Raw genomic sequence first — 25,943 nt, 5'->3', positions numbered from 1 at the left:
AAGACACTTTCAACGGTATAGTTCTGATATCATTTGTAACAATTCAAGTCCATTGGTAACAATATTATCCGCTTTGGCTGTTACGTATTGTCATCGGCGTCACGATTTTAAAACGCATTTGCAAGGGAATTCAAGTCCATTGCTAACAATATTATCCGCTTTGGCTGTTACGTATTGTCATCGGCGTCACGATTTTAAAACGCATTTGCAAGGGAATTCAAGTCCATTGCTAACAATATTATCCGCTTTGGCTGTTACGTATTGTCATCGGCGTCACGATTTTAAAACGCATTTGCAAGGGAATTCAAGTCCATTGCTAACAATATTATCCGCTTTGGCTGTTACGTATTGTCATCGGCGTCACGATTTTAAAACGCATTTGCAAGGGAATTCAAGTCCATTGCTAACAATATTATCCGCTTTGGCTGTTACGTATTGTCATCGGCGTCGCGATTTTAAAACGCATTTGCAAGGGAATTCAAGTCCATTGCTAACAATATTATCCGCTTTGGCTGTTACGTATTGTGATCGGCGTCACGATTTTAAAACGCATTTGCAAGGGAGAGGTTTCCACACCTTTGTAAGAAATGCTTCGTTCTCTTCTACAATCGAAGTGAAATCTTCAAATTCCATCCAAAAAACCATATTTTGAGTCTAACTATATCAATAGTATTCAAACGGCTAGATAATTGCAACAAGTGATAGGATCATATTACTATTATAGAACCGTACATAAGATTTTCATCTTATGCAGCACTTTGAGGGTCATAAGTAAATCTAATGATCGTGCTTTCTCTTTTTTTCGAACAAAATTGATGAAAGATCCAGTGAACGAAAAAGAATATCTAAAGATCGTGTCAGATTTTCATCTGATGGCATAGATCTATTACCATTTATAACCATTCAAGCTCATCGCAAACTAATATTATCTGTTTTGGCCATTACATATTACTATCAGTCTCACAGTTCTAAAACGCATCTGCAAGAGAAAGGTTTCCACACTCTTTCAAAGAATGTTTTGTTCCCCTCTCGAATCGATGTGAGATATAAGTCTAACTATATCAACAGAATGTTTTGTTCCCCTCTCGAATCGATGTGAGATATAAGTCTAACTATATCAACAGTATTCAAATTGCTAGATAATCATAATTGATGAAACGTAATATTTTATAGAACAATACGTAAGATATTCACCTCATCCGACTCTTTGAGGGTCATAAATAAATTTAACGATCAGAATTTCTTTTTTGAAAAAAAAAAAATCCAAATAAAATCAATGAAACAGAAGAAATCTCGTGAATGAAAAAGAAAAAACAAAAAAACAAAAGACTATTCCACATTAAAAGAACGTAATTACGAAGCTTCCTAAATGGAAATAAAGAATATTCAAAATTAGAAAAAGATTAAAAAAAAATCTCTTGAATCTCCTATATACATATATATTTAAAATTAATCATTCAAATTACTAATGGGCCTAATTCAGCCGCTTTGTTTAGCTAAACTGGGCCCATTTGGGCCCATCCAAATGGGCCCACTTCAGACAATTATACCAACGGACGAACGGACGGCAGAGATTATGGTTCCTAATCAACCGTCTTAAATTCATAACTTAGAAGATAAAACGACTTAACATTATCTCTTTTAATATTCGAGTATGTCCGAAGACGCCGTCAGAATAATAATAAAAAAATAGATAATCCCGCCGCCGTGACAGCCTGGGAAGCTTCATTAATGATGGAATCAAGCCAAGTTTCTGCTCTACCCGCAGCCATTTTTTCCTCTCCACCTCCTGAAACCGCCAATCGATCTCTCCAATTCTCGCAAAATTCAGCTGCCGGCGCCGTCGTCGAAGGTGAGTTCCGATCTTCCACTGGAATCGTCTTTTTTCTGAGAGGATTTTGTGTTTAATTTGTCTCTGTTCTTAAGGGGGTTCTGTAATCCGGTCAACTTCTCTACTCCGGCCACCTTGATTTTGGCTTATTTCAAGCTGTTCATCATGATCTTGATGTTATCTTCTTCGGATCGTATCGTATCCAATTACGAGTCCGATTTCTATGTCTTTGATTCATTGGTTTCATGTTTTTCTGTTCTTAGCGATGTTGCAAATCATTGTGTTTTAGTGATGGAAAAGATTTGATGCATTTTGATTTCAGATTCTAATGTTTGGAGATTGTTGTTCCATGCAAAGTTCTGGGTTGACTTTAGGTCAACGTTTTGTTGTTCCCCAAGAGTTTGATCTGATGGTTCCTAGTTGAATTATGGGGAAGTTTTGTAGGGTTCATTGGTTCTATGAAATTTTGATCTCATTTATATCTTTCAACATTAACAAATATAAGAGACTCGCGGAAAGGGAGGACGGGATGGGGTTAGATGTAACGTCTCAAGCCCACCGCTGTCTCATATTGTCCTCTTTGTGCTTTCCCTTTTGGGGTTCTCCAGAAGGTTTTTAAAACACCTCTTTAGGGAGAGATTTCCCCACCTTTACAAAGAATGTTTTGTTCTCCTCTCTAACCGATGTTGGATCTCACAATCCACTCTCCTTCGGGGTCAGCATCGGCACACCGCCCGGTGTCTGGCTATGATATCATTTGAAACAACCTAAGCCCACCGCTAGCAGATATTGTCCACCTTTTGGGCTTTCTCTTTTGGTTTCCCTTTAAGGTTCTTAAAACACGTCTGCGAGGCAGAGGTTTCCACACTCTTATAAAGAATGTTTTGTTCTTCTCTCCAACCGACGTGGGATCTCACAATCTACCCCCTTTGGGGTCAAGCATTCTTGCTCGCTAGCACACCGCTCGGTGTCTAGCTATGATACCATTTGTAACCGCTCAAGCCCACCCCTAGCAGATATTGTCCTCTTTGGGCTTTCCCGTCTAGGCTTCCCTGCGTTTTAAAACCTTGAGAGGAAGCCCAAAAGGAAAAAGCCAAAGATGACAACACATACACTAACGGTGGATTTAGGCGGTTACATTAGACTCTACAGAGTAATTCTTTGGTTGGTTTTTCAGGGGAGGTTCGATAGCGTTTCATCGCGGACTCAGTAGCAGAAAATCATTAACAAACAATAGGGAATTGTTTGCACAGTAAAGTGAAAGAAATGGGTTCTGAAGGTCCAGCTGGGGTTACTATTCACGTGACTGGATTCAAGAAGTTCCATGGGGTTGCTGAGAATCCTACAGAGGCCATTGTCAATGACTTGAAGGCTTTCGTGGAAGAAAGAGGGCTACCTGCTGGTGTTACCCTTGGAAGTTGTACAGTTCTAGATGCTGCTGGGGATGGTGCTCGTACTGAGCTCTATAAAGTTCTGGATTCTGGCATATCAAACATGACAGAAACTAACAAAGTCGTATGGGTCAGTTCTTTTTACTATCTATTTTGTTTTGGTAATCTTTTATTGAACAAATTCTTACATATTTATAGCATTTATAAACGTGTATTCAAGTAATAATTCTATCCAACACAGATAAGCCACACATAGAAAAAGGAATAAGTAAGTTCATTTCTTTTTTAGATCAGCTGAGAAATAATTGAATACTAACCTTGGAAAGGATTTGTTCATGTTGATTCAGCTTCACTTGGGGGTCAACAGTGGATCAGTGAGGTTTGCTGTTGAATCGCAAGCTGTGAACGAAGCGACTTTCCGCTATCCAGACGAACTCGGATGGCAGCCTCAGGTTGATTTCCTCTCTTACTTCGCAAGCTGTTATTGTATTTATGTCTTCAAAAAGTCCCTTGTATAACAACATAGACATTTCAGGAAAAAATCAGTAATCCTGTGAAGTAATCAATGTGAAAATGAACTTAATGAACTGTGGGAGGTGAGCCATTTGTAAATGAAGCCCACCGCTGGTAGATATTGTCCTCTTTAGCCTTCTCCTCCAGGTTTTTAAAATGCGTTTGCTAGGGAGAGTTTTCAACACCCTTTATAAAGAATGCTTCGTTCCCCTCTCCAACCAATGTGGGATGTGAGGATCTCACATTGGTTGAGGAGAACGAAACACCCTTTATAAGGGTGTGGAAACCTTTCTCTAGCAAATGCATTTTAAAAACCTCGAGAGGAAGCCTGAAAGGGAAAGCCCAAAGAGGACAATATCTACTAGCGGTGAGCTTGGGCCGTTACATGGGATCTCACAATCCACCCCCTTCAGGGCCTAGCGTCCTCGCTGACACTCGTTCCCATCTCCAATCGATGTGGGACCCTCCAATCCACTTCCTTTGGGACCCAACGTCCTTTCTGGCATATTGCCTCGTGTCCACCCCCTTTTGGGGCTCAGCCTCTCGCTGGCACATCGTTTGGTGTCTGACTTTGATACCATTTGTAACAGCCAAGGCCACCGCTAGTAGATATTGTTCTCTCCCTTTCGGACTCCCCTTCAAGTTTTTTAAAACGCGTCTGCTAAGGAAAAGTTTCCACACCCTTATAACCCTTATAAAGAATGCTTCGTTGGAAACAAATTGATCCAATCTGATTAACTACCTCTCTATTTTTTCTTGAACTCAGTAACTCTTTGCTTCTGTGGATAACTCATCATTTCAATTTGCTGAAGATAAACCAATAAATCATGTCAGTATGAACAAAAGCAGAAAAACTAGAGACAATGTATATCCATGGTTTTTGATGCATTCTGTGTTAGTTTTCATGTATATATTCTTCATCATTGTTCTTCATTATCCAGAAACTTCCCATAGTCTTGGAGGATGGGGAAATCTCAATAATTAAAAAGGTACTTTTCTCTTACCTTTTCCTTTCAAGCTCTTAGATCTGTATTGTAACTTACAGTGAATCATTGTTTCAAGACATCATGCTCGGCTCTGGCGATCTTAGAGAAGTTGAAGTCGAAAAGCTACAACGTGATATTATCAGACGACGCGGGTCGTTTTGTTTGCAATTATGTATACTACCACTCCCTCAGATATGCAGAACAGAAGGGTCACAAATCATTGTTTGTTCATGTTCCTCTGTTTTCAAAAATCGACAAAGAAACCCAGATGCGTTTCGTTCACTCACTTTTAGAGGCCATTGCATCTACTTGTTAAAAAAATTGTATTGTTGCTGTGATTTCTCCTTCAATTCTATAAATGTCCATTTCCAAGCTGTGAACTCTGTTTCTTGCAAGTAAGGGCTTTTCTTATAAGGAACTTTCATCATTATAGCCTGTTGAACCCTATCCTCCTATCAAAAAGAGAAAGATAAGCAACCTTGTTTTCTGCTAAAGTTTTTGCTATTATTATTATTTGTTGATAATGAATGGAAATCTTCATAAATATTATCAGATAATGTCGACAATGTTAGCAATTTTTGTCTAATCCATGTATGGTATGTGATTCTCGGCTGAATAGGGTAGTCTGTTCGTAATCATAATGTTGGGTGTGTTCTTTTTCTTCTTTCAAACCTGGGAAGACTTTTTTACTAGTTGACATTTTTTTCTAAATCTATCTAGTACTTTTCACATCGTATTTACAGAGGCAATTCCCTTCTGCATTGCACCTATGATGTTGTTTTGTGGGTGTGGTTTGCGGAATGGAAGCACCTGACCATCCTATAACTATATAAACTACCATAAGCGAACCAGTAGTAGCCTAATGATGTCAATTACAAGATGAATCACCATTCTTTATGGAATTTTACCTGGACCTTTGGGAGGTCTACACCCCATAGAAACTGTCTATTTAATGGGAGGATAGGTTTATACACTGGATTGGAATCGTGGGGAGCGGAACACTCCCCTACTGATGCATTTATACATCCCACAGCTTCGTGCAAGGCGGACGATTTCAAAGCGGACTCCAGGTTCTGGTGGGGAAGTTATAGACACCTTTCCGTACTTTGTCTAGAGTACTTGTATTGTTGAAACTTGCTTGAACATAAATAACGTCCTTTGGTACTCCAGCTTGGTAGTTTCCACCGCCTATCCAAGATTGAGCCTTGGGATACTAATTCCTAGATCTGGGATAAATGGAAATTTTATCGATAAGAGTCTTTTCTTATCTCCTTTGCAGGAAGTGGTCTATTGCTCTTTCCTTGTGCCTATTTTGCCGTTGAAGACAAGACATAATAAATGGTTTTCATGTTTTTTTTAGTTTAACGATGTGGGAGGAGAGATCGAACCATCGATACTTGAAATAGTAATCGATATCTTACCCGAGTTTGACCTAATGGGCTATGCTCGGTTTGATGTCAAACATTTTGCCATGCATAGAAGAAACTTCATAGTAGAGATAGCTAGGATGCATCAATGGCGGTGTTGAATTTGGTACGCTGGTTTTAGAGTAAAGCAAAGAAACCTCAAAATTTTCTCTTCTACTTCACGTGTAGACATAATGGAAAATGGCGACCTCCTCTTAATCTGCTTTCAAGCAAAGCCATATGCCAACTAAAATGTATTCTTTATTTTCCCTTATAAATTCTAACCTCTTTCATTGAATCATACCATTAACACAAATCACTTCAGTAATCTCTTCAACCAAGTCGACTAAAATGGACAAGTTCTTCCTGCTTCCCCTGCTTTCCCTGCTGATCATAGCCTATGGAGTTTCCTGCAGCATTGACCCCGAAAGCGACATCGACATGGTTAAAGAGCTCGAAACTTTCGACATTGAAGAACAGGACGACAATGTGGTGGACACATACGCAATCCCAGTGTGGAAAAGTGAGCGTGGGAGTCGGTCTCTAATGAATGTGGATAGTTTTGACGCGGTTGGAGATGGAGTTACAGATGATACCATGGTAGTACATAAAACATTTCCATTTTGGAAACATGATTTTGGCAGAGATGATACCAAACCAAAGTGTTTATTTTGCTATCAGGCTTTCAGGAAGGCATGGGAAACTGCCTGCAGCGCTGCAAAATCAGTTCTTTTGGTGCCAAAAGAAAAGAGATATCTGGTGAATGCTACCACTTTTAAAGGGCCATGCAATGATGGTATGATAATCCAGGTAAAACACAAGATTATATAAGGATTTCTTTGTTTTTTTTTTTTCCTCCAAATAAATGGGAAGATCATGGTTGAATGATAGAACTAACCTTGCAGATTGAAGGAACAATAATTGCACCAGATGAACCAGAGAAATGGGATCCAAAACTTCCACGACAATGGCTGGAATTCACAAAACTTAATGCAGCTACCTTTCAAGGTGATGGAGTAATCGACGGCTCCGGTGAAAAATGGTGGGCAGAATCCTGTAAAAAAAACAAGTCCAGGGTAAATTTTGAGCTGTCCCGGTGCTTGTTTCTTAGACTATGTAATTCAAATGCTAATCATTTCTGGTTTTTTTTTTTTTTTTACAGCCATGCAAAGGAGCACCAACAGTATGGACAAAACCACCTCAAAAACCTTAATCTTTCCAAGTGCAACACATTCTGATTTGATGTTTTTTCTTGCAGGCATTAACCATTGATTCAAGTTCAAATATAAGAGTAAAAGGCCTTACTATTCAAAACAGCCAACAGATGCATTTCACCATTGCACGATCCGAAACCGTTCGGATTACGGAGGTACGAGTCTCATCTCCAGGAGACAGCCCGAACACAGACGGGATCCACATCACTCAATCAACGAATGTCGTAGTCCAAAACTGCAAGATTTCTACAGGTTTTACCCCAGTGTTTTCACGCTCTAAACTGGTTGGAAATTGTATGGATGAAGAATGGTTGTGTAATGATTATGTAGGTGATGATTGCATCTCCATTGTCAATGCTAGCTCTGGCATCAAAATGAAGGGGATATCATGTGGACCAGGACATGGGATCAGGTATCAACAAATGGTTTCATTTCATTCAGCTCCAAAACAAGATCAATGTCTTAGAATTCGATTCTCTTTGTTTGTTTGCTGTGAAACTGTGTTCATCAGCATTGGGAGTTTAGGGAAAGACAACTCTGCTGGGATTGTGTCAAAGGTGGTGCTAGACACTGCCTTTCTCCGAGAGACAACAAATGGTGTTAGAATCAAGACATGGCAGGTTAGAATCACAGCTTTAACCAGAATTTTGATACTACTTTTAGATGGTCATATGGTGTGAGAATCTCACGTTGGTTGGGGGTGGAGAACGAAACACCCTTTATAAGGGTGTGGAAACCTTTCCCTAGGAGACGCGTTTTAAAGCCTTGAGGGGAAGCCCGAAAGGTAACGCCCATAGAGGACAATATCTGCTAGCGGTGGGCTTGGGCCGTTACAAATGGGATCAGAGCCAGACACCGGACTATATGCCAGCAAGGAGACTGTTCCTCGAAGGGGAGTAAACATGAGGTAGTGTGCTAGTAAGGATGCTGGCCCCGAAGGGGGGTGGATTGTGAGAATCCCACATTAGTTGGGGAGGAGAATGAAACACCCTTTATCAAGGTGTGGAAATCTTTCATTAGGAGACACATTTTAAAGCCTTGAGGGGAAGCCCGAAAGGGAAAGCCCAAAGAAGACAATATCTACTAGCGGTTGGTCTTGGCCGTTACATATGGTCAATTATAACCAATAACAATTGGAAAACTACTATGTTCATGTGGTTATAGGGAGGTTCGGGGTATGTTCGTGCCGTACGATTCGAAAATGTGAGAATGCAAGATGTTGAGAACCCAATTATCATAGATCAATTCTATTGTGACTCTCCTAATGCTTGTGAAACTCAGGTATTATCCACAAAATCCATATTCAGCTACTAATCAATAAGACAAAGTTTGGCTAATGCCTTTTGTTTTTGTTAGACATCTGCCATTAAAGTAAGCCAAATCATGTACCGGAACATAAGTGGAACCACAACAAGCAAGAACGCAATGAAATTCGCCTGTAGCGACAGTGTTCCATGCAGCAACATAATCCTAAGCAATGTCAATTTAGAGAAGACGGATGGCACAGTGGAGACCTATTGCCATGCTGCTCAAGGCTTCGGATATGGCGTCGTGCACCCATCGGCCGACTGCCTAACTTCCAGCGACAATGACTTTGCTGCTAAAGATCAAACCCAACTCCCTACTGAGCAGCACATTGTTCACACTGAACTCTGACCTTGTTATCCTGTCTATCTGTACTAAACTACTAAAAGGATCATAATTTTACATAGCATAGACAATTATACCTACCCTTTTGGAATCTAAATAGAAATATAGATTACTAAGTAAAGGATTGTACTACTGCTAGAAGAAAATATACATATTTTGAGTGTATAGTAAAGTTTTTTTTTTTAATATTAAAGTTCATATCATATGGTTGATTGTTCTCTGAACTATAGGTAGTATATACATTACTCCAAGAAAGAACTATATAATATACAAAAATGTGAAGATGGGTAGTAGTGGACAATGATGAGTAACAATAAGGGGAAGATTGAGGAGGAAGGCATATGGTTAATGGAGTACATTGGACGCCCAGCAAACAAATCAAAGTTGAGTCTTCCTTTCTGAACATTCTTAATGTGAATACCAAAAAATGAAGTGAAAACAGAGCGGTTTCTGGTGGAATTTCAACTTCATGAAAGGGAAAGATGGCGTACGGTAGAAGCCATGGAACAAGACAAAGTGGTCCAGTGGAGTAATTTTATTGTATCAAAATGGCACTTCCACTGAGGGATGGTGGATGAAATTGTGAGATTCTACGTTGGTTGGAGAGGGGAATGAAACATTTCTTATAAGGGTGTGGAAACCTCTCCCTAATAGACGTATTTTAAAACCGTGAGGCTGACGGCGATACGTAACGGGTCAAAGTGGAAAATATCTACTAGTTGTGGACTTGGACTGTTACAAATGGTATCAGAGCCAGACACCGAGCGGTGTGCCAGCGAGGACACTGGCCCTCAAAAGGGGTGGATTGCGAGGTCTCACGTTAGTTGGAGAGGGGAATGAAACATTTCTTCTAAAGATGTGAACACCTGTCTCTAGTAGACGCCTTTTAAAATCGTGAGACCAAAATAAACAATAGACGCCTTTTAAAATCGTGAGACCAAAATAAACAATATCTGCTTGTACGGTTGCAAAAAGAAAACTCACCCCACAACCCATAAAACTAAATTCACTTTTGAAGAAACGGAGAGTGGACATAAAGAACTTGTCTGGCAGTATGACCTTACAAGCAATGCTAAAGTGCCTAGGCATATATACCCCTATTAACAGAGTGCTAAAGTTGAAGGGCAGTGACAATGACAGTGCCCTTAGAAGAAGAGCCCCAACGGCATACCCTTATCGGCGAAGAGTCCTAAACTTGAAGGGCATTGACCTTTGGTACATCTCAAACTGAGAGAGGTTTGGCAAAGGAAAGTCCCTTACTTTTTCAGAGTGGAATAAAGCCAAATTGTAGGGACAGAAAGGGTGTTTTTAAAAGGGAAGAATGAAGTTGGGACAGAAATGGAGGTGATAAGCGCAAGGCTTTAACCACATGTAGAATAATAAAATCAGCTAAAAGGAAGGCAAGAACAAAAGGAAGGAACAAGAAGGGCCTGCAGATAAGAAAGTGCGACCCAGAACTGATAGAAAAGATAAAGAAAAATGTCCGCTTTTTCTGTAAGGGACGAACTTTTTTCAAATACCTCCGTGACCATTATCCCTCATCTTCAATGGGCGATTCCTATTTCTTCAAACGTCCCCTAGCTGCTCACATGTCTTTTACCATGAGCCTGAAGGTATCTTTAGGGGACGCTTGTGGTATACCTTTTGTATTTAATAATTTCTCAATTTTATTTTATATCAGTTTTATAGTTTATGAATCTCTTAAATATAAATTAAATATTGTGTTTAATAAATTCTTCAATTTTATGAATCTCTTGGAATGCAAATATAAAAGTATAAAACCTAAAAATTAAACTTACAATTTAATCTTTTCCATAGAACCTATATAACAATTCAAGTCCAACCGTGAGGAAATATTGTCTTTTTTGGAATTTCTCTTAGGATTTTTAAAACACGTCTGTATGGAAGAAGTTTCCACACCCTTATCGCTAGTAGATATTGTCCTCTTTAAACCTTTTTTTTGGGTTTCCAAGGTTCTTACATGTCTGTTAGGAAGAGATTTCCACACCCTTATATCCTTTCAGGGCACACGTCCTCATTAGCACTCGTTCTCCTCTCCAATCGATGTGGGATCTCACAATCCACCTCCCTTTAGGACCTAGTGTCCTCGTTGGCACACCGCTTGGTGTCCACCTCCCTTCGGGACTCAATATCTTCGTTGGCACACCTCCTGGTGTCTGGCTCTAATACCATTCGTAACAACTCAAAATCACCGCTTGTTCGCTTTGGTCTATTACGTATCACCGTCAACCTCACGGTTTTAAAACACGTCTCTTAGGGAGAGGTTTCCACACCCTTATAAAGAATGTGTCATTCCCTTGTCCAACCGACGTGGGATCTCACAATCTATGNAATCGAAAAATTTGAAAATTTATAAACAATATCCAACCAGACCTTAATTATCAAAATGATAAAAGCACATATAAATATGGAAACATAAAAGCAAAAACTGAACGGTGGGGAATAAAAGAGTGATGTGAGCATGGATATATTTATGTAGTTCACGAGAATGATATAAACAAAGTTCACGAGCATTTGTATTAAGACCCACGTCTCTCTCAAAACCCCTCTGGTCGTTGATTCCATATCACTTCCTATTCTCCTCCTTCACTCCTTTGTTTTACACAAAAACCAAAATAACGCAGTTACTCTCATTAATCAGTTCACCATCAAATTATCTAATAAAGCAATAACACAGCCATTCCATTGCTTAATTTGCTTGATATATTATGATGCCCTTCTCAAAAAGACAAGAATATAGGAACTTATTCGCTACATAATAAACATGCCTTTATCATACCTTTCATCCAAATCAAATTAATGTTGATTAAATCATCCATTTGCATGCTGAATTTCAAGGTTGTTTATCAATAATCATGTGAATTATCACAAATTTAGAACTTAGGATTTTGGGTGTCTTCTATTATTATTATTTTTTTTTTAGTGTTGTACTTTCTTATAAGTGGATATATATATATATATATATGCTTGTGTAATAACTTAAATCCACCGTTAGCAAATATTATCTGCTTTGGCCCATTACGTATCGCCATTAGCCTCATGATTTTAAGACACGTTTATTAGAGAGATATTTCCACTCTGATGAGAAATGTTTTGTTACTCTCTCCAACGAAACCTTACAACTTGAGAGATAAAATGTATAGAGAAAGTTAGCGAGGGGCATAATGGAAAACAAAAATGTCAAGACATGGCTTGGTTGCTATTTGTTCTTGTGATTCTTTTTACAGTTAACAAAGAGAAAGAGAGAGAATGAGGAAGTCATTAAAAGAATTGGAAGAGAGGCTTTCAGACAGGCGTAATGACAACGATATTCAGGAGCCTAGCAAGCCACATAGATGTATACATCTATACATCCAAAAAGCTTTAAATAAATGGACCTCTTTTAATTTAAGTTCATCCATACCGGTTACGACTAAAATGTTTTAAGATGTATTATTAAAAGACGTGACTAGTTGTCGATTCTTCCTATCAAAGTAATATACTATCAAAATTATTGTTTTCCTCGCTCACGTTTTCTAAATATTTCTCAAATGTGACTCGAGGCTCGAACATATGTCAAAATTGTCTGCGGAGTGTAAATTTTACACAGCTAACTTATTCACTAAATTAAACCAAGTACCACATAATCACTTTCTTACTCCCGTAAGAATGTGAGCGAGTAAACCACAATCATATATACATCCAAAAAACTTTAAAATAAATGGGATCATCTTTTTCCCATCAAATTAACTTCCCTTGTCCATTTTTCATGTCATTTTCACCCAAACTAACCAAGACAAAAATATTAACAGGGAAGAGAAGAAGATGAAGAAGGCCTAACTAAGAGCACAACAACCAAATGATATGACATAAGACCAACAGAAGAGAGAGACAGAGATAGTATTTAGTATGCGAACTTAAAAAATTTTAAAATGTTCTTGGAACATTGAGTTGTATTGCCAAAACCATGGGCGAAAACTACTATTTTTGTATCACTCCGTTCATGAATTGTATCCATCTTTTGCTTTATTGTCTGAAACAATAAGTGCAAAATCCTAAAGCACGTAGGCCATCCTTATTCAATCGAACATGTCAAAAACACCACCCTTACAATTAGCCCTCGTCTTCTTTTTTTTTCCTCTGCTCTTCTTTCTATGGTGAAGGTCATATATAGCTCTGTGGGGAATAAGGAGAAAGACAGAGAAAAGATTGGCCCGTGATAGTTGCATGTGACTATATATGATGAGCAGAAATATTTCAGTGTTGGCCCTTCATTTTTTTACCCTTACTGACCCACACATCACGTGTCCCACTTACGTCTGTTATCAACTATACTCCTCAATATAAGCTTAATTAATCATTTTACTTCCAATTACCCATAATCAGACCAACCTAGAGGTGAATCAGACAAACCGGGTACGGCCAATGTACAAAAGAATCTTGGCTGATCTTCATACATCTGGGTTATACTTATACGACGTCGTGTGACATGGTAAGTGACTGAGTTAAGGCTCTATAGCGGACACTGACCGAGTACATGGAGCTTGGGCAATAGTTTAAAATCCAAATGATAGCTTTGCTTAGCTTAGCTTCTATGGCTCGGCGTCTCCATGCATAGACTGGGTGGCGCTAGTTTTGAAGTTCCTTTATCTATTAAACAACCCATTTTTACCCATCTAAACTTGTCTTCTTTCTTCTTCTTCTTCTTCTTCTTCTTCTTCTTCTTCTTCTTCCTTCTCTCTCTCAAATGTACATGAAAATGAAAGGGCTTAGTTTCAGAGGGCTCACATTTATGTTTATGGTGGCATTTCTTGTCTGGTCTTCTAGTTTGGGGGGCTGCCATGGGAGAGCCACAGGCAAGCATTGGAGCAAGAACAGAGTAGCCTCGGCCACTCACTCCTCCAAGAAAGGGAAGGCTCACAGTCACGGCGGCGGTCACAATGGCAACCGCCGTGGCGGTGCATCAAAGACAAAGCCACCGTCCACTAAGCCGAAACAAGATGTCCCTCCCAGCCTGCCGCCCCAGAAGGGCGGAGGAGGCTTCAAAGGCGGCCATTCTTCCATGTTTAACGTGCTCAATTTTGGAGCCAGAGGCGATGGAGTAACGGATGACACTAAGGTGAGAATTAATTCCATCCTCATGAAAATAGCTATGAACTTACAATTACAGAAGAGTACGAGTAATATACATGAATATATGCATTGTATATGTTGAATGGAAATGGTATTTTACGGAGAAGGGAAATGGAAAAGGTGATGGGCCCACTTAGGAAGGCGGAATCTCGTTACGGCAGTTGGGTCAGGATTTGAGCAAGAATAATTGGGCGGAGTAGGCAGCAACCTGAAACCCAACGCCAAGCAGTAAAGAACTCAATTACCGAGAGTAAATTAAGGTAAAAGTAAAATAATTATGTGCATCGCAGGCATTTCAGGACACCTGGAAAGCCAGTTGCAAGGTGGCAGCATCAACCTTCATCGTCCCATCAAACTACGTCTTTTTACTAAGCCCCATCTCCTTCTCTGGTCCGTACTGCCAACCCGATATTATATTCCAGGTACCTTCTCTTACCTTAATCATTTCCCATCAATGCTACAAATTACTCCACCTTAATTTACTTCGTGGTGATGAGGAATTAGAGTATTTGGATAGTTTCAAGTCAACTTTGAAGAGATACATAGCCTTCCGAGAGCATTAGATATGGATTATGAACACCATCCAACTTTTGTTATAACGATTCTCCACAGGGGTATGATATTGTCCACTTTGAGCATAAATTTTCATAGGTTTGCTTTGGACTTCTTCGAAAGGCCTACTACCAATAAAGATGTATTCCTTACCTATAGTCAATCATCATAAATTAGTCAACATTGGACTCCCTCCCAACAATTTTGAACAATTAGGAAGGCGTAGGGTGTAAAGCTGTTATAAAAGAAAATATATAATCCTATATCAATTGATTAGAGGACTTAACATTGCCTTGTTTTTAATATTTTCTATGTTGAATAAAAGTTGGACGGGACAATCATTGCACCGACGGACTTCAAAGTTTGGGGCAAAGGTCTATTACAATGGCTACAATTCACGAAGTTGATAGGACTTACCATACAAGGACATGGAGTTATTGATGGAAGGGGTTCAGTATGGTGGCATGTTTCACCTTTTCATGATCCCATTGACGATGAATCCAAACTATTTATCCCGCTCAACAGCACTGTACAAGAAAAGCCACCATTCCCAGTAACTAACCTTCTTCACAACCCTTATGGTTTCTAAGAATTCTCTACAGTATTTTTTCTCTAAATTCGTATAACCTATGGCAGGAAAGAAGTGAGCTTGTGGGAAAGGTGCCTAGCATCAAACCAACTGTGAGCGGCATACTAGATCCTTAAATTCCCCGAGCTCGTTTTATTGTTTGTGAAAGATCCCTTGACATGGCTCTGTTCTTTTGTTGTACAGGCCCTGAGGTTTTACGGAAGTTTTAACGTTACTGTCACTGGCATAAAAATTCAGAACAGCCCTCAATGCCACCTCAAGTTCGACAATTGCATTGGAGTGTTGGTTCATAATTTTAGTGTTTCATCTCCAGGTGACAGCCTCAATACTGATGGAATTCATCTGCAGAATTCCAAGGATGTGCTAATCCACAGCACCACTCTCTCTTGTGGTATGAATTACTTCGCATTGAATCATTATTCTTGTCACACTTATTGTCATTACGACTGACTGGCATAAATAAGAGCAAATCAATTCTAAGAACCCAAAGACGACTATCTACTCCGTAAGAAAACTCAATAGGATTTTTAATATCCTATGTCAGTAGCCATGTTCTGTTCTACTTTTTCAATCAAGAACAAAATCCAGGTAGTGAATTTTATGCATTTCAATTTATACATAAATTGGACGAAAACTAACTACTAGGTTTGATCTTTCACACAGGAGACGACTGTATTTCAATACAAACTGGTTGCTCAAATGTGTATATACACAACATCAATTGTGGGCCAGGACATGGAATCAGCATTGGAAGTCTAGGGAAGGACAACACAAAGGCTTGTGTTTCTAACATCACTGTCCGGGATGTAATTATGCACAACACAATGAATGGTGTCAGAATCAAAACGTGGCAGGTATTCCTTCCTGGCACAATTCACCTTTAGAATTAACTCATCAATAGTGCTAGCCTTAATCAGTTAAGAGAACGCCTTATTTTGGATTAGTCTGTTATCTATGGATCAAACTTAAGGAAGATAGAAACCTATAAGCAAATATACACTATTAAATCAAACTAGCTCTGTCGAAAATTGATTCCAAATTATGCATCTGCAGGGTGGATTAGGTTTTGTACAGGGAGTCCTTTTCTCAAATATTCAGGTTTCTGAAGTTAAGATACCAATAGTCATAGACCAATTCTACTGTGACAAAGCCAAATGCTCAAACCAAACTGAAGCTGTGGCTTTATCAGGAATAAACTACGAAAGAATAAGAGGTACTTACACAGTAAAGCCAGTACACTTTGCCTGTAGTGATAATCTGCCATGTACAGATATATCACTAACTGCAATAGAGCTCAAGCCACTTCAAGAACTCTATCACTTATACGGGGCTTTCTGCTGGCAAACTTTTGGAGAGTTGAGAACGCCTACTGTCCCACCAATTGATTGCTTACATATTGGGAAGCCATCAAGCAACCAAATCCAGTACGATTTTGATTCTTGTTGAGTGTGGAGTCGATTTTCATTGGTGTATTCACTTGTGTGGTTGGCATGATTTTCCAACCCCTTTTGACACCATGAACTTACGCTTGTACATTTTAGTAGTCCTGGTTCATAAGATTATTCAGCAAAAGTTATAGTTTTGCCCGTTGAGATAGGGACATGTTGCTCTGTCTATAGTGTAGTATTAGTATGCTGCTAGTTTGTCATGGCATGCTTCACTGGGCCGCATTATACTAAAGACTCTATGAAGGTTTCTAATAAATCCGTCTTTTTGTACTTCAAATTTTTGAATTTACATTGATTAGTAGAAATAAAATTCCATACCATACCGAGAAGGAAACACATAATGGTATAAGAATCTAAGAAATCACCGATAAGTCATTAGGTAATATCATCCAAAATAGCGCCCTGACCAACATCCCTTTTGATAGTTTTGTTCGATTTCCAAGTATTGGAATTGTGAGATCCCATATGGAAACCTCTCCCTGGCAGACGCGTTTTAAAAACCTTGATGGGAAGTCTGAAAGGGAAAACCCAAAGAGAACAATCTCTGCTAGCGGTGGCTTGGACGGTTACAAATGGTATCAGAGCCAGACACCGGACGATGTGCCAGCGAGGAGACTAACCCCGAAGGAGGTGGACACGAGGCGGTGTGCCAACAAGGACGCTGGACCCCAAAGAGGGTGGACACAAGGCGGTGTGCCAACAAGGACGCTGGACCCCAAAGAGGGTGGACACAAGGTGGTGTGCCAACAAGGACGCTGGGCCCTAAAAAGGGTGGACACGAGGCGGTGTACCAACAAGGACACTGGCCCCAAAGAGGGGTGGATTGGAGGGTCCCACAACGATTGGAGAAGGGAACGAATGCCAGCGAGGACGCTGGGCCCTGAAGGGGGATGGATTGTGAGATCCCACATCGGTTGGGGAGGAGAACGAAGCATTCTTTATAAGGGTGTGGAAACCTCTTCCTAGCAGACGCATTTTAAAAACCTTAAGAAAAAGCCTAAAAAGGAAAGGCCAAAGAGAACAATATCTGCTAAGGGTGGTGTGGGCAATTACGGGAATCCACTACTTGCAGTGGTCCATGCCACTAATCTATGAAGACGTTTCACTTTCCAAATACCACCTCCAAGTGAACATCTCCAAGTAATTCTACAATAATCGGAGGAATGACCATTATTGTAAAAGAGAAAAAGGGATAACAACCTTAAGCAGCAAGTCGAGAGCACAGACCAGCATTGAAGACAAGGTAATTTTTCACCATGGGGCATTCCATGGAAACCAATTGTATAAAAGAACAAGTCTGGTTATTATCAGACTTTTCCCTATTAAATTTGTCTGACCTCCATTGCTACAATGGAAAGAGAAACAAATATACGCAGACCATAACAAACTCGTAATGTGGATAGAGGACCTTTTGTGCACGTATTACCAAGTAAAACAACCATCGAAAAATTATCCACACAGAGAGCATTTCTACTCAACAGAACCTTGTGTGCAGAATAGACCGCTGGCAGCAACATTATCAAATATATCTAACATTAATCTCAAAGTACTGACAGATAACGAATACAGAGAATCCAAAAACAGTACTAAAATTAGACAAAACAGCGAGTAAAGAAGAAATCCAACTGAAATTGCAGTAAAGTATCAGAGATGAGTAACGGAACTATGGACTTACCTCAATGGCAATATATAGACGACGGCAGAGGCAATGCGCCTTGTTTCCCCTCCGATCGAGCGGCGGCAGCGGATTGCAAATCCGACTATGCACAATCCAATTGCACGCTTCAACGAAAACGGCCAAATGAGATCGGAACGGATCCTCTACTCACTGGTCTGTCTCTCCCGCCCTGTCTTCCCGCCTCCCCGCCTCCCCGCCTCCCTTCCTTTCAAATAAACTGATTGTTTCAAACTGTAAATATAATTATAAAAGTATTTAATTCATTTAAAAAAAATAAAAATATTTATTTATTATTATTTTTTTAATTTTTGTTGCTATGATTTTTCTAATTAGAAGGCTCTCCACCACCTTTGGGCTCTCTGGCCTAAGCTAGTTACTCGGTGGTACATGCATCTGCCACAGCGTGGCAAGTGTGTCACGGGACAAGCATTGGAGACTATTCAAGAACAGTATCAGACGACATGGGTATGTCGATATTGCACCCTAGGCCATGTGTTGGAGATTAGATTATACACCTGCTATTTAAAACGTACGTCGTAAATAGTTTAGCATGAACACGGGATAGTCTGATGCTTGAGTGAATCTAGATGGATGGATGTTCGGGGTGTCCGATGAGATGATTGACACATGGGTTAATTGCCAATGGATGTATCCAAACAAGCCAAGATGACCGATGTGTCCTGAGACATGAGATGACATCACAATGCATGTGTTGTGTTGTTAGGAAATAAGATGACAATGAGTAGTGACGTTCGGTCACACGTGATTGAACATGCACGCACAAGTAATGCGTGTGGCCGAACAAACTTAGATTCCGCACAAGTTGTGTTCAATTGTCGAAGGCAAACCTCACTGACGGTACGGGAAGCCACAAAGCGGCACAAAAAATGTGAAGGGTGCTTCGGTCCTTAAAACTTGTTGCGAGCGTGTCAAGATCACGAGACCGCACCGTTGAAGAACTATAATCGTGACCGTTGCAGAATTTAATTAAATGTTTGGAAACAAACAAATAAATAAAATTTATATTAATATTTTACTTTTATTAAAAAAATAAAAATCAAATAATATTATTTTTGTATATTAAAAAAAAAAAATACTGCTCTTTTAACGTCTGATATCAAGACTTTTCAAATTTGAATCTCCAAGGACCGCAGGGGCCATATAACATTCAATTCCACGCAACATGCATCGACACGTGGCGATCACTGATTGGACAAGTTACGAACACGCTAACTAATATTAATTCCCTATTGTGTGCGAAAAGTCGAATAACGCCAAGCTGTGAATTTTTAGACCCATGACGTGTTCGTTTCTGATTGGAGGTTAGTTGGCTCTTCCACGGTCCAGCAAAAGGGTAGTTTCGTACTTCGACTTTCCCTTGCCTTTCGGTTTATATTTAGGGCCCCGATGAGATCTACACCTTCCCACCGTCTCTCATTTCTCCATTGTAGATTCTCGGCGGTGTTCTTTGAAGGTAATGTTCTGTTTACGAATTTTGCTCTTCTTTTCAATTCCTTCTGTGTTAATGTAGTTTTTCTGATTTTGAGGTTCTTCGATTTCTGTTGGCCATTGGTTTTTTCCCCTTTTTTCATGAATCTCGGACATATCTGCATCGATTTCAAATATGAATTATGCATTTCCTTGGATTCATACAAACGTGAATTGTTCCGATCTGGTTCTTTGGCGAATTTCATGTGATTAATTTCTTAATCGGATGCATGAATTCTTGGATGAGCTTAATATGAGGTCAATTTCCTGGTCGTAAGGCGATCTGATATTGCGATGCGATCTACCTTCAGATCCCTTTGATGTTCAGGATGGATATCATTTTACTAAATTGATGATCCTGAGATGATGTTTTTTAGACGTTCCATTTGAATGTTTGGTACTTTGAATAATCTGGATTTTCATACATGATGATTTTGTTGATTTTCTGTTGCGGTGTTGCTATTTTCACTCGATCCTTGTCGCAATGGATATCGATCTCATCTGATACATTCTGATGGTGTTGGAATCTTTTATGGATTTCTAGGCAGCGACAGAAAATGGGGCTAACGTTCACAAAGCTTTTCAGTCGGCTTTTTGCCAAGAAGGAAATGCGAATTTTGATGGTTGGTCTTGATGCGGCTGGTAAGACAACTATCCTTTACAAGCTCAAGCTCGGCGAGATCGTCACAACAATCCCTACCATTGGTGAGTTTCTTTTTCCTTTTAAGAAATCGAGTTATTATATGTTCTATCCTTGATCTATGTGTGCGTGTATATACAACATGCAGATAGATCTATATGTATGTTCTTCTTTAAGAAAAGAAGGTTGTAGACGTCTCTTCTATGCATATTTTTTCTGGTTTATTACTAGGATTCTACCATGGCAATGCTCCTTCATGTTCGGTTCACAATTTTCTTGTGATACAGAATATACTACAGTCGGTTGTTTGTGTATATAAATATTTTACTTCTTGCATTTATTCATCTGGATACTTATTTGCATAAAACCGATGTTTTCAGCCAATGCTGAAGCAAAGAGTCAATCACTAGATTGTCGCATTGATTTATGGATGAAAGATAATTTAGATGTCTCTCATAGCTGCGTTCCGTTTTCGTATAGTATTTGACTCTGCCATGGTTTTACACATTCTTCAGCGGTTTCACAATTTTCTTCTGCTTAAGCAGTAAGGACTCGGTTGTTTGTTAACTCTATAATATTATATACCAAGTTTCCTACATCTTATCCAAGTCAATTATTGTCTACATAAGACCAGTATACAACAAAGTTAAATTTAATTCAGTCAGCTGATTGTCATCTTGTCTGAAATGTCTCTTCACATCCTCTACTTTTTTGCACTTGTTTCATAAAAATTGCAATTTAGCTCACGTTCTTTGTTTGCAGGGTTTAATGTGGAGACTGTAGAGTACAAAAACATCAGCTTCACAGTCTGGGATGTTGGGGGTCAAGACAAGGTTTGTACTTCTATATTGATTGTTCTCCAGTCTGATTTGGCATGGAGTTCATTAAAATTTTCTCCTGCTAGAATGCTTTTGTTCATTATTTCATTTGTATTCTCTGGCTGTCTAATTAAATTAAGTTCTTAAACTCTTGTTCAACAGATCCGTCCCTTGTGGAGGCACTACTTCCAGAACACACAGGGTCTCATATTTGTTGTTGACAGCAATGATAGAGATCGAGTTGTTGAGGCCAGGGATGAATTGCATAGGATGTTGAATGAGGTACAACATACTACGTGCTACCTAGTTTGAACATTGGTTTGAAATTGCTCACGATGCTGCTATGAATTCCTTTTTTCCCTTCTTTTTTTTAGTACTGTTTAAATAGTTCATGATTTACTATTTTTATTTTGCTAAATTACATTTGCCATCCCAATATCCAACTTCGAGCATTTATGATGTTGTTCTTAATGTCCAGCCAGACGTAAATGCTTGTCATTTGGAAAAGATATGCATAATATCCAACTTAGCTACCTTTTCCCCCCTCAGTGTTTCAATTTATATAGACATAGTACAATTGATTACTAATAATTCATGTGATCCCAGGATGAGCTGCGAGATGCAGTTCTGCTTGTCTTTGCTAACAAACAAGATCTTCCTAATGCAATGAATGCTGCTGAAATCACTGATAAGCTGGGTCTCCACTCTCTCCGCCAGCGTCACTGGTAGGCTTTGTTATCTTTATTCTGAACATAAAATTTTCCTTCCATTACCTACTAAGATTTTAATGGCTTCCTCAATATCTTCAGGTACATCCAGAGCACTTGCGCCACCTCTGGGGAGGGGCTTTATGAGGGGTTGGATTGGCTCTCCAACAACATTGCTAACAAGGTAAATAATAGCATTTTTTTTTTTTTTCCAATTTGATCTTGAACTCTGTGGGCAAAACTTTATGTCAATGGCGGTGAAATTTTGTTTTACACCAAACCTTCTTCCTATGGTGTGGATGGAATAATGAAGAAAGCGTTGCATCTTCTTTTACTTTTTAGTGCCATCCTGTTGAGCCACCTATTTACATCTCTATGGTCCTTTTCTATGCAGGCATAAGGATATCGAACAGTTGCTTCTTCTGAGACTCGCAGTTCTGGATGCAGGGTGAATATTATCTAATTTTTTCATGGGGCACCTTAAANACTCGAACGTCTTTCATCGTCACGACTATTTTCTTGTTTTTCCTTTTTGTTTTGTTTACGGGAGCTTTTAGCAAACTATTTGTCATTATTATACTGTAATATCAGAATGGTTAGGCTCGGTCATTGTGTTTCAGGCTCTATTTTAGGGCTGTACGCTCTGTTCTTTTCTTTTGATTTCTAGCTGAAACTAGTTGATGTATAATTCCATATTTGATTTGTCTCATAACACATTCTTTTGTTGCTGCCATTTCAATTTTCTTGCACAAGTACGAATAATGATGCTCGTAATTATGTGTCAAGATGAGCTTTTGGAGGTATTTTTCCAAAGTAATTCATCGCTTTCAAATCTTTCCAGTCAACAATGATGAATCTAATTATCAATTTGCCCATGAAAGTATTTCTCAAGTGAAGCCGAGAGAACGTTCACATATTTTTGGTTAGAGATGAAAATCCTACCTCCAAGATTTTTGAATTGTTGTAGCGGGTACACACTATATTATGGTATGGATTTAGAATGTTTGAATTTATGGTATAGATGTAGAATCTTTTAATTATTGTAGCGGTTACACCCAAAATCACTTTTATGGTATAGATTTAGAATCTTTGAATTGTTGTAGTGGTTATACCCAAAATCACTTTTATGGTATAGATTTAGAATCTTTGAATTGTTGTAGTGGTTACACCCAAAATCACTTTTATGGTATAGATTTAGAATTTTTGAATTGTTGTAGCGGTTACACCCAAGATCACGATCACTTTTATGGTATAGATTTATTTAGAATCTTTGAATTGTTGTAGCGGTTACACCCAAAATCAGGTATAGATTTTGGATTTAGAATCTTCGGATTGTTGTAGCGGTTACACCCAAGAACCCTCTTATGGTATAGATTTAGAATCTTCGAATTGTTGTAGCGGTTACATCCAAGATCACTTTTATAGTATAGATTTAGAATATTTGAATTGTTGGAGTAGATTACATCCAAGACCAGTTTTATGTTTAGAATCTTTGAATTGTTGTAGTGGTTACACCCAAGATCACTTTTACCTAGATTTAGAATTTTTGAATTGTTGTAGTGGTAGTAAATCTTTTAAAAAAAAAAATAATTCAACCATGACGGTCATAGGGATTAAACTATTGGTCTTTAGGATGATAATTGATGCTTTATTCATATAGCTATGCTTGGAATGACTTATTTTTTGTTGGTAGTAAAAGGCATAGGGATTGAACTGTTGGTCTTCAAAAGACTTCAAAAGAATAATGGATGCTTTATCCATATAACTATACTCGAAGTGACTTATTTCGGTGTCTGGTAGAAGTTAGAGAGTAATTTCTTCTTTTTGAGTGGCTGTTCAGTGTAATTTTAATAAGGAAGCATGTATGCATGCATATATGTATGAGTTTATGATTTCTGCAGCAAAGAGGAAATGGGTGTGGCTGGGGCTTAGAGACAAGGGAATCTCTGATGAACGGTGGCGTGGTTATGGGCACAGGCATGGAGCTAGCCTGGTAAGTATATGGCTATGATTTTCAATTAAACCTAATAATTGCACGACCCATTCCCTTCCCCCAATCATCCCAAATTCCTTTGGTATAAAAGAATATATAGAGCATCCAATTCCTAGCCTGCCATTTTCAATTCTTTCATGTGGAGCAAAATGTTTTGACCATATGCCAATTTGCCAAACCAATCCTAGACACTCACTTCTAAGCATTGGAGGAAGAACATGCTCGAACTCCTCTCTCGCCCCCACGCTTGCAACCTCGCACGTGTGCGTGCCCGAGCAGGTATCTTCTACACTCTGCAATCTCTCTCTCCATCCATGTCGTTCTCATTATCATCAACTTGCATCTCGTATTACGTTAGCAATTGTACTTCTTTCCATTGGAAAAAAAAAAAAAAAAAAAAAGTTTACCAAGGAAAATTCAAGTCACCCATCTTGTAATTTTCTATAGCAGGACTTTGGCTTGTTTTTTGCAGCATGATGGGCTCCCTCTTGTCCCATCGCTTATCAAGTGAAAGAATTGCTCTGGAAAATGATGCCATATAGGTACAAACTTTTCCCTATAGTTTAATTAAGAGATTAGGTAAATGTTGACACGTGGATCAAGGTTATTGATTAGGTGTATATTAATTTTCAGCATATAGGTATAATTATTAAGTGATTTTATACGTATTTAGAGAAATATTTAAAACAATCTATGATTTTGAAGAGAATGGATCTCTTCAGAATCTTCCGAGTAATTGTGGTTGGCATATGCCTTGAACATATCAACTTCATTGCCATTGCCTTCACCTATTGTTTCTTCTACCACATTTCCATTCAACCCAATGACCCATCCTCTCCCTTTCTCCTTTTTTGGAACTTTTCATTCATTTCCACCATTTTTAAGGCTATTTCCCTTTTCTTTTATTTGTCCTTTTCAACCTAATTAATTAAATATTTATAATCTAACAGCGGAAGTTCACTCTTAAGATATTGCTTTCTTTGATCCATTATGTATTGTCTTCCACCTCATGTTTTAAAATACGTCTACTAGGGAGAGTTCAAGTTCACTTGTAAGATATTGTTCTCTTTAACCCATTATGTATCGTCTTTTACCTCATGGTTTAAAATACGTCTACTAGGGAGAGTTCAAGTCCACTCGTAAGATATTGTTCTCTTTGGCCTATTATGTATCGTCTTCTACTTCATGGTTTAAAATACGTCTACTAGGTAGAGTCCAAGTCCACTTGTAAGATATTTTTCTCTTTGGCCTATCATGTATCGTTTTCTACCTCATGGTTTAAAATACGTCTACTAGGTAGAGTCCTAGTCCACTTGTAAGATATTGTTCTCTTTCGCTCATTATGTATCGTCTTCCACCTCATGGTTTAAAATACGTCTACTAGGGAGGAGAGGTTTTCACACGCTTAATGTTTTTAGCTTTAATACCATTGATAACAGCCCAATCCTACCACTAATAGATATTGTTTACTTTGGTCCATTAAAACATGTAGGGAGAGACTTTTCACACCCTTAGAAATGTTTGGCCCATTAAAACACGTATGTAGGGAGAGATTTTTCACACCCTTAGAAATGTTTCTTTCTCTTCTTCAATCGATGTGGGATCTCACAAAATATATTATAAATGCCTCGATCAAAAGGTCTAAGGCTCGAACTTCTACCCCACAGGCCCACATGTTAAAATCTAATAAAAACCTACCAAAATTAGTATCATGGACAGTTTTTCTAATATATATATAACAAAAATAACGGAGAGATTTATGGCCATGTTTCAAAGGGCTAAGATAAGACTATTATTCTAGAGAGAGTGATATCATAGCATACTGTGACATTAGAGAGAGTGATATCATAGCGTACCGTGACATTTTAAAACCTTAAATATCGTCTTTACCTTATTTAAAAATTAT

General features: G+C 38.8%; 5 protein-coding genes across 5 annotated transcripts in view; all 5 read left to right on the top strand.

Moving 5' to 3' along the window:
- Nucleotides 1-1,634: 1,634 nt before the first annotated feature.
- On the top strand, nucleotides 1,635-5,215 carry LOC111802244 (pyrrolidone-carboxylate peptidase-like). The gene is made up of 5 exons (XM_023686543.1): nucleotides 1,635-1,852; nucleotides 3,009-3,352; nucleotides 3,570-3,674; nucleotides 4,677-4,724; nucleotides 4,798-5,215. Exons 2-5 carry the CDS (start codon nucleotides 3,098-3,100, stop codon nucleotides 5,035-5,037), a joined length of 648 nt encoding a protein of 215 aa, XP_023542311.1. The 5' UTR covers nucleotides 1,635-1,852; nucleotides 3,009-3,097; the 3' UTR covers nucleotides 5,038-5,215.
- A 1,166-nt stretch (nucleotides 5,216-6,381) lies between these two features.
- LOC111802243 (probable polygalacturonase At1g80170) lies at nucleotides 6,382-9,156 on the top strand. Its single transcript, XM_023686542.1, has 9 exons — nucleotides 6,382-6,727; nucleotides 6,809-6,937; nucleotides 7,033-7,203; nucleotides 7,290-7,310; nucleotides 7,386-7,593; nucleotides 7,672-7,753; nucleotides 7,853-7,961; nucleotides 8,506-8,622; nucleotides 8,698-9,156. Exons 1-9 carry the CDS (start codon nucleotides 6,479-6,481, stop codon nucleotides 8,995-8,997), a joined length of 1,386 nt encoding a protein of 461 aa, XP_023542310.1. The 5' UTR covers nucleotides 6,382-6,478; the 3' UTR covers nucleotides 8,998-9,156.
- A 4,197-nt stretch (nucleotides 9,157-13,353) lies between these two features.
- On the top strand, nucleotides 13,354-16,990 carry LOC111802334 (polygalacturonase At1g48100-like). The gene is made up of 7 exons (XM_023686660.1): nucleotides 13,354-14,110; nucleotides 14,415-14,546; nucleotides 15,002-15,229; nucleotides 15,313-15,357; nucleotides 15,449-15,656; nucleotides 15,929-16,119; nucleotides 16,319-16,990. Exons 1-7 carry the CDS (start codon nucleotides 13,739-13,741, stop codon nucleotides 16,709-16,711), a joined length of 1,569 nt encoding a protein of 522 aa, XP_023542428.1. The 5' UTR covers nucleotides 13,354-13,738; the 3' UTR covers nucleotides 16,712-16,990.
- Nucleotides 16,991-19,779: 2,789 nt separating this feature from the next.
- LOC111801346 (ADP-ribosylation factor 2) lies at nucleotides 19,780-22,525 on the top strand. The gene is made up of 7 exons (XM_023685306.1): nucleotides 19,780-19,865; nucleotides 20,424-20,584; nucleotides 21,282-21,352; nucleotides 21,500-21,619; nucleotides 21,944-22,062; nucleotides 22,147-22,228; nucleotides 22,439-22,525. Exons 2-7 carry the CDS (start codon nucleotides 20,437-20,439, stop codon nucleotides 22,442-22,444), a joined length of 546 nt encoding a protein of 181 aa, XP_023541074.1. The 5' UTR covers nucleotides 19,780-19,865; nucleotides 20,424-20,436; the 3' UTR covers nucleotides 22,445-22,525.
- Nucleotides 22,526-25,126: 2,601 nt separating this feature from the next.
- Nucleotides 25,127-25,943, top strand: part of LOC111801405 (galactinol synthase 1-like) — a 3,658-nt gene continuing 2,841 nt past the window's right edge. The window contains exon 1 of the mRNA XM_023685397.1: nucleotides 25,127-25,943. This exon is cut by the window's right edge and continues 606 nt beyond it. The gene's annotated coding sequence lies outside the window, so the exon portion shown is untranslated.

Source organism: Cucurbita pepo, chromosome LG09 (assembly GCF_002806865.2).
Source record: "Cucurbita pepo subsp. pepo cultivar mu-cu-16 chromosome LG09, ASM280686v2, whole genome shotgun sequence".
Taxonomy (NCBI): Eukaryota; Viridiplantae; Streptophyta; class Magnoliopsida; order Cucurbitales; family Cucurbitaceae; genus Cucurbita; species Cucurbita pepo.
Note: the sequence above shows the minus strand (reverse complement) of the source record. Positions and strands in the feature narration are given on the sequence as shown.

Coding starts and splice junctions, on each gene's coding strand:
- LOC111802244 (XM_023686543.1), top strand. CDS start 3,098: ATGGGTTCTGAAGGTCCAGCTGGGGTTACTATTCACGTGACTGGATTC. Junction 3,353..3,569: donor AAACTAACAAAGTCGTATGG/GTCAGTTCTTTT, acceptor ATGTTGATTCAG/CTTCACTTGGGGGTCAACAG. Junction 4,725..4,797: donor AAATCTCAATAATTAAAAAG/GTACTTTTCTCT, acceptor CATTGTTTCAAG/ACATCATGCTCGGCTCTGGC.
- LOC111802243 (XM_023686542.1), top strand. CDS start 6,479: ATGGACAAGTTCTTCCTGCTTCCCCTGCTTTCCCTGCTGATCATAGCC. Junction 7,754..7,852: donor GGACCAGGACATGGGATCAG/GTATCAACAAAT, acceptor TGTGTTCATCAG/CATTGGGAGTTTAGGGAAAG. Junction 8,623..8,697: donor CTAATGCTTGTGAAACTCAG/GTATTATCCACA, acceptor TGTTTTTGTTAG/ACATCTGCCATTAAAGTAAG.
- LOC111802334 (XM_023686660.1), top strand. CDS start 13,739: ATGTACATGAAAATGAAAGGGCTTAGTTTCAGAGGGCTCACATTTATG. Junction 14,111..14,414: donor GAGTAACGGATGACACTAAG/GTGAGAATTAAT, acceptor TGTGCATCGCAG/GCATTTCAGGACACCTGGAA. Junction 16,120..16,318: donor TCAGAATCAAAACGTGGCAG/GTATTCCTTCCT, acceptor ATGCATCTGCAG/GGTGGATTAGGTTTTGTACA.
- LOC111801346 (XM_023685306.1), top strand. CDS start 20,437: ATGGGGCTAACGTTCACAAAGCTTTTCAGTCGGCTTTTTGCCAAGAAG. Junction 21,353..21,499: donor ATGTTGGGGGTCAAGACAAG/GTTTGTACTTCT, acceptor CTTGTTCAACAG/ATCCGTCCCTTGTGGAGGCA. Junction 22,063..22,146: donor TCTCTCCGCCAGCGTCACTG/GTAGGCTTTGTT, acceptor CAATATCTTCAG/GTACATCCAGAGCACTTGCG.